At 44.4% G+C, this 13,993-nt stretch overlaps 1 protein-coding gene across 3 annotated transcripts in view; it reads left to right on the forward strand.

Annotated features, from left to right (window-relative positions):
* The first annotated feature begins 2,855 nt into the window (after positions 1–2,855).
* The window catches only part of SCOC (short coiled-coil protein), a 39,003-nt gene continuing 27,865 nt past the window's right edge, over positions 2,856–13,993 (forward strand). For all 3 annotated transcript variants that reach the window (XM_040967069.1, XM_040967070.1, XM_040967074.1), the window contains exon 1: positions 2,856–2,925. In XM_040967069.1, the coding sequence (XP_040823003.1) occupies positions 2,856–2,925 (70 nt within the window). The remainder of the gene's footprint in view (positions 2,926–13,993) is intronic.

Genomic DNA, 13,993 nt, shown 5'->3' on the forward strand with positions numbered 1-13,993 from the left:
GTCAAAAATCCTGGAGTCATCGTGACTTCTCTCTTTCTGCATCAGCAAATGTTGTTGTTTCCCAATTTGAAATGTGTCCAGATTTTTTTTTTTTTGGTGTGTTTTGGGTGGGGGGTGGGGTGCGAAGGGGGAGAAATCCCATCTGCTAAAAAATTCTGGGGGCCAAGCAAGGCTAAATTCAGGAACTTAAACATTAATCTCGGTAACCCACATAGGTGGCAGGGACTCAGCTATTTGAGCCACCTGCTGTTGCTCTCAGGGTCTGTATGAGCATGGAATTGGGATCAGAACCCAGAGCCAGGACCTGGATGCAGGTTTCCAGGAGAGAAAGGATGCAGGCCAAACCTTTCCCTCTTTCCAGACTTTGACCTCTTCCCACCACCTTCACAGCTGTCACTGTGTCTAAAACACAGCACAGTCAGCTGCCTAGATTCTTGCCACAGTATCCTAATTTACTCCCCTGGCCCTGTCTTCTTTAAGTCCCATCCCTCAAGCTCAACTGGAAGGTGCTGGAGACACCACCTGCTCAGTCCACGGCCATATTTCTGGATCCTACTCTGGCCTCTCTGGGCTGGCACCTTCTCTAGAAGGACTCCAGGGGACCTGTGCACTCACTGATGCCTCTGCCATTGCTCTTCCTGATGACATTTTGCTCTATCTCTGCTCCAGTGTCATCCATCAGCCAGACCTTCTCAGATTCATTGCATAAGGTAACCTTGCCACTTTCAGTATTCCTAGTTCCATGTCAGTTTACCTCATGGCATTTCTCAGCTTGTAAACAAATGGTAAGTATTTTGTGTATGTCTACAAAGAATTTTTGCTGCCTTCCTATTTATACTCAGTGCTTAGAACAGGGCCTAGCACACAGCAAGTGCTCAATCAAGATTTGCTGAGCGAATATTGAATGTATGTAGGCAGTTTATATACTCACTAGAACTTACATGCAATATGCAAAAGAAAATGTGCTAAAATTTGCCTGAAGTTTTCCTTTGTTTCCCAAGCAGAACTGGGGATCTTGGAAAGAATTTAAAGAAATAGCAGTGTTTACCCTGGCAGCACAGAGTACTCCACATGAATATTTGATGAATGGAATCTGCCATCTTTGTGCTTGAGTTGATGGTCTGAAGGTAATTGGGCAAAGCAGGAGGCTACAAAGAATAGTATTTAACCCATTAAAGTTGTGTTGACACAAAACATATTTATTATATTTAAAAAAAAATTTTTTTTGAAAAGACAGATTTATAGAGAGAAGGAGAGGCAGAGAGAAAGAAATGACTTCTGTCCACTCAGCCAGTGGCCACAATGGCCTAAGCTAAGCCAATCTGAAGTCAGGAGCAGAAACTTCTCTAGGTCTCCCAAGCAGGTGCAGGGTCCCAAGGCCTTGGGCCATCCTCTGTTGCTTCACAAGGCCGCAACAGGGAACTAGATGGGAAATGGAGCAACCAGGACATAAACTGGCACCTGTATGAGATGTTGGCACTTGGAAGTGGCCAATCAATGACTGACCCATCACGCCAACTCCTGTATTTTTTTTTACCCATGGCTATTACATTATATAAAAAAATATTGTTATCCAAGTTGTATGTCCATTTTAATGACTCGTTGCTATTGATTTAGGTAACTAAACCCCAGGTCTCCCAGGTAGGTCACTGGGAGTCAGCTTGAGCCATCAGTGTTGCTACCCAGGGTATCCATTAGCAGGATGCTGGAACTGGCAGAAGGGTGAGGACTCAGAACTCTGATTGGATGCAGGCATCCTAAGTGGCATCTTAACGCCTAGGCCCCTGCCCCTGTCCATGTGTTATGAGGGAGTGATAAGCAGGGAAGTCAGGAACTGTGCTTCTGTGCATCTCTGTCAAAGCTAGCAGTACATATAAAGATCCCTGCCTTGATGCATGTGGTTAGGATACTCATTTATGAGGGTTTATCAGAAAGTTCATGGAAAGTGAAATGAAAAACTTATTTTATTGCAAATGATTTGAAATTCATGTACTTTTATAGGGTGCACATTCCATACACTTTTGGAAGCATATGAATATAATTAATGAAATCAAACCCATTAATGGATCACATAATTTAAACACACTGAAAGATAATTAACTTTATGAAGGGGCATAATTAAGAAGTTTTGCTTAAAAAACACATCCACAGTTAAAGCTTTTTTTCCCTAAGTTTTGTTTGATTTTGATAACATGAAATCTAGCCTCTTAATAAATTTTTTAAGTGTATCATACAACAGTTCTTCAGAATTCATTCATCTTCCATAATCAAAGCTTATATTCATTGAGTGGCAATTCCTCATTTTCTTCTCCAGCCTTCAGCCCCAACCCCATTTTACTCCTTGATTCTATGGATTTGAACTCTGGATCCCATATATACAGGTAGAGTCAAATAGTGCCTGGTCTATACATACAGCTGGATATTATTCAGTCTTTAAAAAGAAGACAATTCTGCAACAGGCAAGTGTGAGTGAACCTTAAGTGAAATGAACTGATGTATAGCAGCCTAAAGAAGAAGGCAAATCTAAATTTCCTATTATTTCCTTTCTCAAATATTTTAGTGTGTGATCGCTCTCCTTGGAATGAACCTGCAGAAGAAGGCAAGGTTCAGTGGCTACCTGACATACAGCATGGTGCCAACTCAGCAACCCAGCGAGAGGCTGTAACTGTTTAACTTGGTCTGCACCATTTCCGGTTCAGAAGGAAACACTCAGGTAAGAGGACAATTAGTGCAGGGATCAGATGGCACCTGCTTAGACACACACTTATAAATGATTGAACAAGGGCGATCACATGAGGCAACTGCTGCTCTTAGTTCTCATTTTTCCTCATTAACAGGTCTGCAAATTGAACAAGATGGATGGGTCTAGGCAAGAAGAGAAGGAGGACAGCACCTTCACCAGCATTTCTCTTGTAGACGACATAGGTAAGATAGAAATGGATGAATTTTGAAACATACGATTCAGTAGCAGCTCAGAAGCTTTTTAAAACTATCATTTTTATTGTTAATGGTAAAATGTTTGCCTTTTAAAAAGCTTTAAAGGAAATAGCTACAAAGATAGTTTTAAATTTTAAACTGAGTTGTTTCACTTTTTCCTTTAGATAATTGCTAATTTGAAAGATTCTTGTGGTTATTTTACATGTGTTTTTGAAAATAAATTAGCCAAAAAAAAACTCTAAAATGGTCTTTCCTAAAAGCTCAGGGAACACCATTTAAAGTTGTTAAGAAACAAACTATCATACTGTTGCTCTATTTTCATTCAATTCTTCTGTAAAATAATTTTGTCTTTTTTGAAAAATAGAATGTACTACTTAAGGACTTAGAGAAGATGCATGTGTGGGTGGGTGTCAATTTGTTTTTTTCATTTCGAGAAGCATAGACAAAGAGATCACGAAGGGAGAAGCCCCATCTATTCACTGCACAGGTGTCTGCAATATTTGAAACTGGACTAGGGTTGAAACTGGGAGCTAGGAATGTAACCTAGGTTTCCCATGTTGGTAGCAGGAACCCAAGACTTGACCCATCCCCACCGCCTCCCAGAATCTGCATTGGTGGAAAGCTGGAGTCGGGAGCCAGGGCCAGGAATTCAACCCAGCCACTTCATGTGGGGCTTGGGCATTTTCACTGCCAGGCTGAGGGTCTGCTCCAAACGTGTTTTTAAAGCAAAGGCAAACTTTACTAAGCATTCAGCATGGGCAAAGGAAAAAATGAAAGCGTTTCTAAAATGCTGACACAAGGGATAACTATGCCTTATTCAACATCTTGAACAAAACAGACAGTGCTGACTTGCACAATGAATGTTGAGTGGAAATACTTCCAACTCATAAGCCGCCAAGTCTTGGGTGTGTGTGTGATTGTTTTGTTGTTTTTGCATTCGAGCCAAGTTTCTTTAGCACACTCATGGTGAGAAGCCAGCAAGACTGCAGCTAAGCAATGGGGGTTACAGATTGTCGTTAACAGAGAGCAGAGCATGAATATTTAACATCAATTGGCTCTTTCATGCCGCCACGCTTCTCCACTTTCTCCCTAAATGCTCGGATACAAAAAGCATCTTTCTAAAGTGCAGCCAGACAATTAACGCAGACCGCCAGCCAGGGCTCAGCTTCCCTCCTTGGCTCGGCACAAACAGGCTGGGGGTCTTTGGAAATCAAAGAGGAGTATTTTCAGGCTTTGTAAGAGGTGGAAAGGTACAGGGTCCTGGGGCTGTTGAAGAAACGAGAGGCCCCTCTTCTGGATGTGCTTCCCACCAGGCTGTTTGAGAAAATGACAAAGGTTCTTGAAGGAGACAAAGGCAGAGGGAAACCCAATTTTCAGAGCTTCTGGGAGGCACCACAATCCCTGAGCATGCGAGGGTCACTCCATTATCCTGTGGATGAGGGCAGCTCATAGTTAGCTCTCACCTGCTTGGGGAGAGTCTTGGCTCAGATTTCCTTCTTGTTGTATCCCGGGCTGAACCCAAGGGCTGACTGGGCCTTTCTGAAACCCTTCTTCTTCATCTCCCACCACGTCTCATTTTCTATCACCCTCAGGCTTCCACTGGAGAAAAAGGCAGCAAGACAAGGAATTAAAAATTCAGGTGTCCAGTCCCCTCAGGGTAAAAGTCCTGTGTTAACATTGGATAAGCCGGAAAAGGGGAGTTATTCTCCCTGGTACCAGAGAGCATGATGGCAGCCAAGGAGACCTCCAATAGATGCAGGCTACCAGCTCAACTTCCTCCCTCTTTGCCACAGAATCTTAGTGTGTAAAAGCCCTTCCATAGGAGATGGTCCAGGAAGGTAGCCTGCAATGGACTCAAAAACCAATGCTAATTTGTGCTGCTTCAGCATTCTGTTGCAAAGGCTCTCCTCTGGGTTATCTGACCTACTGGTTCTACTCTCCCTCTGCGTGTTGTTTATCAGAGACTCTGAAATGAAGGTTGCAAATGCAAACACGGTCAGGGACACATAGCATATACAAAGGAGGCAATGCCAAATCATCTATCTAAATCCGTTTTTGAAACAGCTTTTAAATTTCAATTCTGTGCTTAGTTTATTGGGTTTGTTCTTTGTGATGTTAAATATACCAGATACTGCTCCTTCTATAGCTGTTTCACAATGGCATCTCAAATTTAATCCCGTGAAGGACATGCTTTGTACATATGAATAAATGTAAACCTGAGTGCTTATAAAATATATGGGAAAAGTTTTTCATCATTGTTTTCCTTGAAACACAAAGTCTTTGAGTATATTTAATTTTCCACTACTTTTCTTGTTTAGTAACATACTGACAGCTAAAAGTTGTTTATGTTGGACCTGGTACAATGACTCAATGGCTATATTCTCACCTCACAAACTCCAATATCCAAAATGGGTGCTGGTTCATGTCCCAAATGCTTCACTTCCCTTCAGCTCCCTGCTTATGGCCTGGGGAAACAGTAGGGAATGGCACAGTCTTGGGACCCTGAACCTGCGTGGAAGAACCAGAGGAAGCTCCTGGCTCCTGGCTCCTGGCTTTGCATTGGCTCAGCTCAGGCCGTTGTAATTATTTGAGGAATGAACCAGCAGATGAGGGATCTTTATTTCCCTCCTTCTCTGCAAATCTGATCTCTCTTTTCACTAAAAATTAATTAATTAACTAATTAATTAAGTTGTACATGTTCATTGTTTATAATATAGTGTTTAGATATATGTATACATTGTGAAATGACTCAATCAAATTAATTCATATGTGTATATATATATATATATATATATATATATATATATATATATATAAAGGGACTTCAAAAAAGTGGAAAATGGGATTAAATGATAAATTTCCAGGGGCTGGCACAATGGCATAGCAGTTTAACCCTCTTCCTGAGGTGCTGATATCCCCTGTAGGCATTGTTTCTAGTCCCAGCTGCCCTACTTCTGATCCAACTCACTGCTGATATCCTGGTGACATAGCAGAGGATGGCCCAGGGCCCAGGCCTTGCACCCAGGGGGGCATCCAGAAGATGCTCCTGGTTCCCAGCTTCAGATCAGTCCAGCTTTGGCCATTGTGACCATCTGGGGAATGATCTGGTAATGGGAGATTTTTCTCTCTCTCTGTAATTCTGTCTTTCTGAAGAAATAAGAAATAAATAAATAGAGAAGTTCAGTGGTTGGAATTTGGTACAACAATCAAAGTTGCTGCGTGGGATGTCTGTGTCTTCTATTGGAACCCCCGAGTTAGAGTCTCTGCTCCATTCCCAGGTTCTGCTTCCTGCTAATGTGCACCCTGGGAAGCCACAGATGATGGCTCAGCTGCCTGGGTCCTGCTGCCCACTTAGCAGGCCTGGATTGGGTTCTGGGCTCCTGGCTTTGATTGGCATGGACTAGCCTGGCTGTTGTAGACATTTGGGTAGTAAACTGGCAGATGGAAGGTATCTTGTCTCTCTGTCTTTCTTCTTTTTAAAGATTTATTTTATTTTCATTACAAAGTCAGATATATAGAGAGGAGGAGAGACAGAGAGGAAGATCTTCCATCTAATGATTCACTCCCCAAGTGAGCGCAACGGCCAATGCTGTGCCTATCCGAAGCCAGCATCCAGGAATCGCTTCTGGGTATCCCATGCAGGTGCAGGGTCCCACAGCTTTGGATCGTCCTCAACTGCTTTCCCAGGCCACAAGCAGGGAGCTGGATGGGAAGTGGAGCTGCCGGGATTAGAACCAGCGCCCATATGGGATCCCGGGCGTTCAAGGCGAGGACTTTAGCTGCTAGGCCATACCACCGGGCTCGTGTCTGTCTTTCAAATAAAATAAAAAATATATAAATAAAAAACAAGGAAATGATAAGTTCATCTTTAGCAAAGCAGTTTTGAAATTTATGCACATATGTAATTTATTTTTCATCATGAGAACAACTGAAAATGTACTCTTAATTGTCAATCTTTATATATGCAATATGTTGCTAATAATAGGCATCAATGATGTACAATAGCTGTCTTGAACTTATTACTCCTAAATGAAATTCTGCATGCTTTCACTAATATCTCCCCTCTCCCTAGCTTCCAATGATCACCATTCTACATTCTGCTGCTTTTAGATTCAAGTTTTCTTTTTAAATTATTTTAGATGATGTTTACATAGTTTCTCAGGGTGGGAAGGATCCAGAGTTAGGAAAAGGTGGGTGTGATCATTGTTCCCAAATTTTCTATTTTTTTCTTCCTATTTATTGGAAAAGGGGAGATAAGGGGGGAAGCCATACTCAGTTTCCCAACCGACCCAGAACCCAGGGACAGGGAACAGCCACCTGATATCAACCCAGGGTCCCCATGTGGCGCACACTCTAAGGGTTCTGCCCAGGTGGTTGTGATAGCTCTGAAATGTTGTCAATCTTGACATCTGTGGATTAGGAAATCCTTCCAATGTCCATTGGCCGACACAGTAGACCGTAGAGTCTCCATTTGCCCAGAGACTTGCTATGATCATTTGGTTTAGTTATCCAATTAGTTCTGATCTCTTTCATCCACTATGGTACCAGGTATCTTCTGCAGGCCCCAGTGGGCTGCCAGATCCTCTCTTCATCAGGGTCTGCCATCCACTACTCTGTCTTTTCCACTGAGGAGGACCAGTTCTCACAGGCGGGCCCCCACCTGAGCTCACAGAACCAACATCCAGTGCACAGGCAGGCCCAAGGACCCAGGTCAAGCAATCCAGGCCCCACAGGATACCCATGCCCTCAGCCTGTGCTACCCCCAGACTTACTGTAAGCCCACACTCCCAAGTTCTCAGAGCAAGCCTCTAGGTGACCCAAAGGCTTCACCCAATACCATTGGCACCCTGGCTATCCAGCTGCCCACAGACGTGCCTGCACAAGAAGGACCCAGATCACACTGGCCCAAGTCCCCAAAAGTCAAGGTCTTTAGGTAACTGAGATTATATGTTCATTCTCTTTCTGTTCCTAGCTTATTTGAGTTAGCATAATGACCTTCAGGTTGATCTGTACTGTTGCAAAGGATAGATTTTTCCCTTTTTGAAAAACCAAATAGTACTTCAGTGTGTATAAACACACACATTTTCTTTATCTGCTCATTGTTCAATAGGCTATCTAGGTTGTTTCCACAACTAGGTCATTGTAATGCTCAATGAACATGGTGCTGACATCTCTTTGATGCACTAGGTTCATTCCCTTTGGATGTGCCACTGGTCTTCAAAGAGTTCATACAAAATGCGTATTATGACAAAGCTATGCATGGTTTGTTTGTTTGGTTGGGTTTTTTTTAAACATTTTTTTATATCCAAACTTATTCTAACTAGTTATTATATGTCTGGACAGGATCTAGCTTACGGGACTAAAATGGAGATAGAAACAAGTTTGGAAAGAGTCTTTATCAGACCAGCAGAAATTCTTCTAAAGTGGAAGCAAGAACAAGCACAGAATTGGTGGTGAAGCTGGGGAGGAAGAATAGTGACATCAATGATATTGTATCTAAAGTCTAGGAGGACACTGACTTAAGGAAAGCAGCAGTTTACTAAAGGATAACTCAGTTTTAGGAAGGTTTGGGAACTGAAGCCAGGAGTCACAGATCATCCATACCAATCTGTGAGGGAACAAAACCGACCCCGCTCATGCCCTCACTGTAGAGGAATGATAGTTGAAGCAGAGCAATAACAATGCCGCAGACATCTCAATCGCTCCCACTCACACATTTTTTACTGAAAAGGGGGTTAGGGGACTTCCAGAACCTATGAAACTGTCACATAATGCAATGTAATTAATTTAAAAAAATGAATGCTACAGTTCTGCTCCATGGGTGCTGAAAGTCTTGGGTCCAGGTCAGCTGCAGACAAGAGCAGATTTTTCAATGAAAATTTTAAATCAGTGAGGTCAACATCCTGCAGTATTTCCTCCTGAAATTGGAACAGAAAGTGAAATGTGTATTGACCAATACAATTCAAAGTGATAACGACCAAGAGATTGAAAAGTGATACAGTCACTGGTGGTAAGCAATAGTGATGGATGAGAAGAGTTTATTGGGAATGTCAAGGTACGTAGCTTGTTGGCCTCCTGGAGGGCCAAAGACTGATCCTACCTGCTTCTTCAAAAGTGTTTTGAGGGCCCAGCATGGTAGCCTAGTGGCTAAAGTCCTTGCCTTGTACGCGCCAGGATCCCATATGGGCACCGGTTTTAATTCCAGCCGCCCTGCTTCCCATCTAGCTCCCTGCTTGTGTCCTGGGAAATCAATCAAGGACAGCCCAAGACTTTGAGACCATGCACCCATGTGGGAGACTTGGAAGTGGCTCTGGGCTCCTGGCTTCAGATCGGCTCAGCTCTGGTCACTGTGGCCACTTGGGGAGTGAATCAGCAGACAGAAGATCTTCTTCTCTGTCTTTCTTCCTCTCTGTATATCTGACTTTGTAATAAAAATAATTCTTAAAAAAAAAAAAAAGTGGTTTGAGAGTAAACCAAGACGGTAGCCGAAAAACACCTGGGGAAGCTTCATTGGAGAAACCTCCTGCACCCCGGCGATGTTCCTGCTCCTCCCTCTGCCAGCAGGGGCGAGTCTGTGGCTGTGGTATTCTCACCAGAAACCTTTAGGCATAGATACTGCACAGTCCCCATGTGGACCTTGTGACTTCTTTTTGTCTCCTAATCTTAAAAAGACTTTCAGGAATTTGTTTCTCTTCACCTACTCCTGTTCGAAGACCGCATTGACAAGGTTGAATTGCCAGGGCCCTCAATTGTTTAGGGATGGAGCCTAATAGAATGCCTAATCTATTCACTTACAAAAGTATCTTGAGCCTAATGGAGTTTATAGAGAGAAATCAAACGGATGTATCTTTAACCTTCTAATTCCGTCTTCTATGAACATTTTGAAGTGCCATTGCTATTGGCCAGCCTCGGGCATTGTGTTGGAGCAACAGAAAACATCTATGCACTCAGCAACACCTGTTTCCGGTGTGAGACCGGTCATTCTAACAGGTGTTAGGTGCTCTCTGTATATGATGATTTGACTTGGTCGATAATCAGTGAGGTTGAGTAGTTTTTCATGGACCTGTTGACCATTAATATGGTTTCTTTTGAGAAATGCTTATCTTTTCTCCATTTTAGGGTATTTTTTGTTTGTTTTGTTTTGTTTTTTAATTGGAAAGTCAGATATACAGAGAGGAGGAGAGACAGACAGAAAGATCTTCCATCAACAGTGTCTCTCCCCAGTTGGCCACAATGGCCAGAACTGAGCCAACCCGAAGCCAGGAGCCAGGAACTTCCTCCAGGTCTCTCACGCAGGTGCAGGGTCCCAAGACTCTGGGCCATCCTCAACTGCTTTCCCAGGCCACAAGCATGGAGTTGGATGAGAAGCATGGCCACTGGGACACGATCAGACGCTCATATGGTTTCCCGGCTCGTGCAAGGCGAGGACTTCAGCTGCTAGGCTACCGTGTTGGGCCCCTTTTCTCCATTTTAAAACTGAGTTGTTTACTTGCATTTTCTATATTAGGCTGGGGCAAGGGAACAAGAAATAATCTCCATTTCTCTGAACAGTACTGTAAGAAAACAGCAGAGCAGTTGCAGTGATTAGATGGTGATAAACCTGGAGCTCTGGGGCCAGAGGTCTCATTGGCAGGGTGAGGGCTGAGACTGGACTTAGAACATGGGCCTGCCCAAAGGGCACAACACTTCAGCTTCTAGCCATGGAACAACAGAAATGCAATAAGTGTAGTGTTCAACAGATACCAGATATTTGGACTATTTGTTCAATTTCCTCATTCTTGCATGTTTCCCACCCAGTCCTAATTTCAAAAACAACAGCCCACAAGTGCAAATAAAACACGCCAATGGGACAGATGTAGCTGCAGATGAAACTATTTTTAGGCTTCTGATCTCAAGTCTTTATTGCCTGTCTTCATCTCTCTTCTGAGTTTCTGACTCATGAATCGATTGCTTCACAGACCCTTAGATACCTCCCAGGTGCAAAACAAATTCATCACTCCCAAATTTATTCCCAATTCCATATTCATAATTTTTAATGAATGGCCCCAGTTATCTAAGCTAGAAATCCACATGTTATTCCTTCTCTTTCTCAATCAGTCACTGATTCTTGTTGACTTGACCTTGAAAATATCTCCGAGAGAAATCTGGCCTTGTGCGTCCCTACCACCCTGACCCTGGCCGGTGGCCCTCACTCATGTAAGCCACAGCACTGATCCACCCGCTGCCCTCCCTGCTCCACCCTGACTCTGTCACCTCCTCCACGATTGCCTTGGGTCTCTGATGAATGCAGTCCTAGTCTCTTAGCGTGGCATTCCTGCTCTGCCTTTCCCTGGCTCCAGCAGACGCTCGGTGTCCTTTCCCGCTGGAGCCACTGAAAGTTTCCATGCACACACTGCTCATGTCAGGACTCCAGAAAGTTTCATGTACTCTTCACTTCCGTTTTCCAGGCGCTGTGCTGCTCTTTCCTTTGCCTGCAAGAACATCATTCATCTTTCCCCTTGGCTGGCCAACTCTTACACATCCTTTAAGGCCCTACTCAGGTATCACCTCCTTCAGGACCCTTCTTGGTCTCCTTTCTCCTTCCTCGGAACTCTGAGTTTGCCCCTGTCAGTGTTCTGTCCAACCACATTACCCTCATAGATACCTATGTGTAGGAGGACATTGTGACCCTGGAAGGTCAGCGAGCACAGGATTGGAGTTCATTGGACAGTATTTGCTACCTTTTGTATAAACAGCATGTAAATAAGAACACCTGGTGGAATGTACAAAACAAAAGGAATTCCAATCAAGAGTAGGGAAACAGCTGATGGGTTTTGTTGATGAGCTCAATACTTCCTCCCTTATCCCATATGGACTCTCAGTGTATAAAGTCTGGTGCCCCTAATAAACTTCGGCTTTTGACCATCAGTCAGGGTCCACATGTGCTATTATCGGCTCCGCGCACCAAGTCCATTGCTGCGGGACAACGACACCTATGCATGAGTGCATTTCCTACCCAGCATGTTACAAACTACTAGAAGGCAGAACCTGGATTTTTAAATGCATACACTCCTGGGACCTGGCATAGTGTCTTGCACATAACAAACGCTGACCATATTTTTTGCCAAAGCATTTGGATGGAATGTGTGTGTGTGTTGGGGTGACAGACGATAAAACAGGCTAGGCCCTTAGCAAGAATCCATTCCTAGGGTCAGCTCTGTTAGGTGGCTTTGAGATTTTAGGGCTTCTGGCCTCCCTTCACTTCTGGGTTAGCCAAATTCTATTTGCAGAAAACATCTCATGTACCCCTGCTATCACATGCAAGGTGATGGGTGGGACCCCATGACTTGCACAGCTGGCCCAGGGCGGTGGGGCAGGAGGATTTGACTTTTGGAGTTGGAGCCTGGATTTGAATCTGGTAGGCTTGGAGCAAGTAACCGAACAACTCTGAGCTCTACTCCCTCCATAGCCGAATGATCACAAGAAGAGAGCTGGCGATGGCTTTGAAGACTGAAAGCACACAGGAAACTCCTTGAGCTGGCCTGGTGCACGGAGAGCCCTCAGCGCTACTCTGCTGCCACTTCAAGGAGCTCACATGAAAGTTTGTGAGAGAGTCTGTGATTGGTCTACATCAGTTCTCATGGCAACAGCAATGCCATGGGACCATTGCACTGCCGGCCTGGCTGCCCCGGGAGCAGGACTTTAGCAAGCCCTTTGGAGGAGGAGAGCTGGCTCATTTCTGATCAGTGTGATAAAGCTGTTCTTTTCCTGCCCACTCCTCCCACTTTCCTGCCACTGTCCTCCCTACCACTCCTCACTTTCATGCCTCAGCCTCCTTCCTGACTGCTCTCTCTAAAACCTCTCCTGAGACATATTCAAAGCTGTGACTGCACCTGCTTAGGGTATCAACCAAGTCACTTCCAATGTAAGGCTGGCATAGGCTTCCCTGGGAAGTGGCACCACTGTCCTGTGCTTTCCAGGACTGTCTCTTGCCACAGTGTGGAAAATGTGAACAGCAGCCCCTGACTCCAGCTGCGAGCAGCTGAACTGCAAAAGCCTGTGGGAGGCCATCTGTCATGCCCTCCATCAGCACTTCCAGAAAAGGGTTCAAGAGCCCTGGATTCTGTTTCTAGCCATTGCCCATTACACTGTGGACAACAGAGGGAGTTGGACCTGTGGCCACCCAACTGAGAGAAGCACTGGCCATGGAGGTTTTTCTTTCTGATGCTGCGTGGAGCTGGGGTTAGGAGCCCATCTGCAGCCCAGGTGTCACCAGCACAGCTTTGAATAGCTCTGCTGTGACACTGGACATCTTGGGAGACAGGCGTGCATGTGACAGTTCTAAGGTAGGAGCCTGGGAGCCCACAAGGCTGCAGTGAAGCTTGTCTAGGGAACTGCTGGTCGGCAGGAAGTGGGACCCAGAGGGTGAGATGGGAGGTGTGACAGTCCTCAACAAAGGGAGTTTGACAGTCCTCAACAAGCTTCCAAGAGTGCTGTGGTTCTCAGGCCACTAATGTGTTGCTAGAAATGCTAAGTGGTCCTTCTGTGAGAAACTCTCCAATCGAAAGAAATCCGCTTAGGCTGAAATCAATGATCTAGAACAATGCAAGAACTAGTTTGAATAAAGCAGCCCAAGAAGTAGAGCGTTAGGGCACTAGCTAAATGTTTTCAGTGATCTGGTGTGTTCTAATTATCTCATCCAAAATGGGTATTAATATTTTGACTCTTCTTGCAAATACAAAATCACCCTGCATGATAGCCTAGTTGTTAAATCCTCACCTTACATACAGCAGGATCCCATATGGGTGTCAGTTTATGTCCTGGCTGCTCCACTTCTCATCCGGCTCCCTGCCTGTGGCCTGGGAAAGCAGTGGAAGATGCCAAAGCCTTGGGACTCTGCACCTGCATGGAAGACCTGGAGGAAGCTCCTGGCTTCTGATTTCAAGTTTGTTCATCTCTGGCCTTTGCGGCTACTTGGGGAGTGAGCCAGTCAATGGAAGATCTGTCTCTCTACATCTCCTTCTCTCTGTATATCTGCCTTTGAAATAAAAATAAATAAGCATTTTTAAAAAAGACA

Source organism: Ochotona curzoniae, unplaced genomic scaffold (assembly GCF_017591425.1).
Source record: "Ochotona curzoniae isolate NIBS_2020 unplaced genomic scaffold, NIBS_Ocur_1.0 scaffold_4506, whole genome shotgun sequence".
NCBI classification, from domain to species: Eukaryota; Metazoa; Chordata; class Mammalia; order Lagomorpha; family Ochotonidae; genus Ochotona; species Ochotona curzoniae.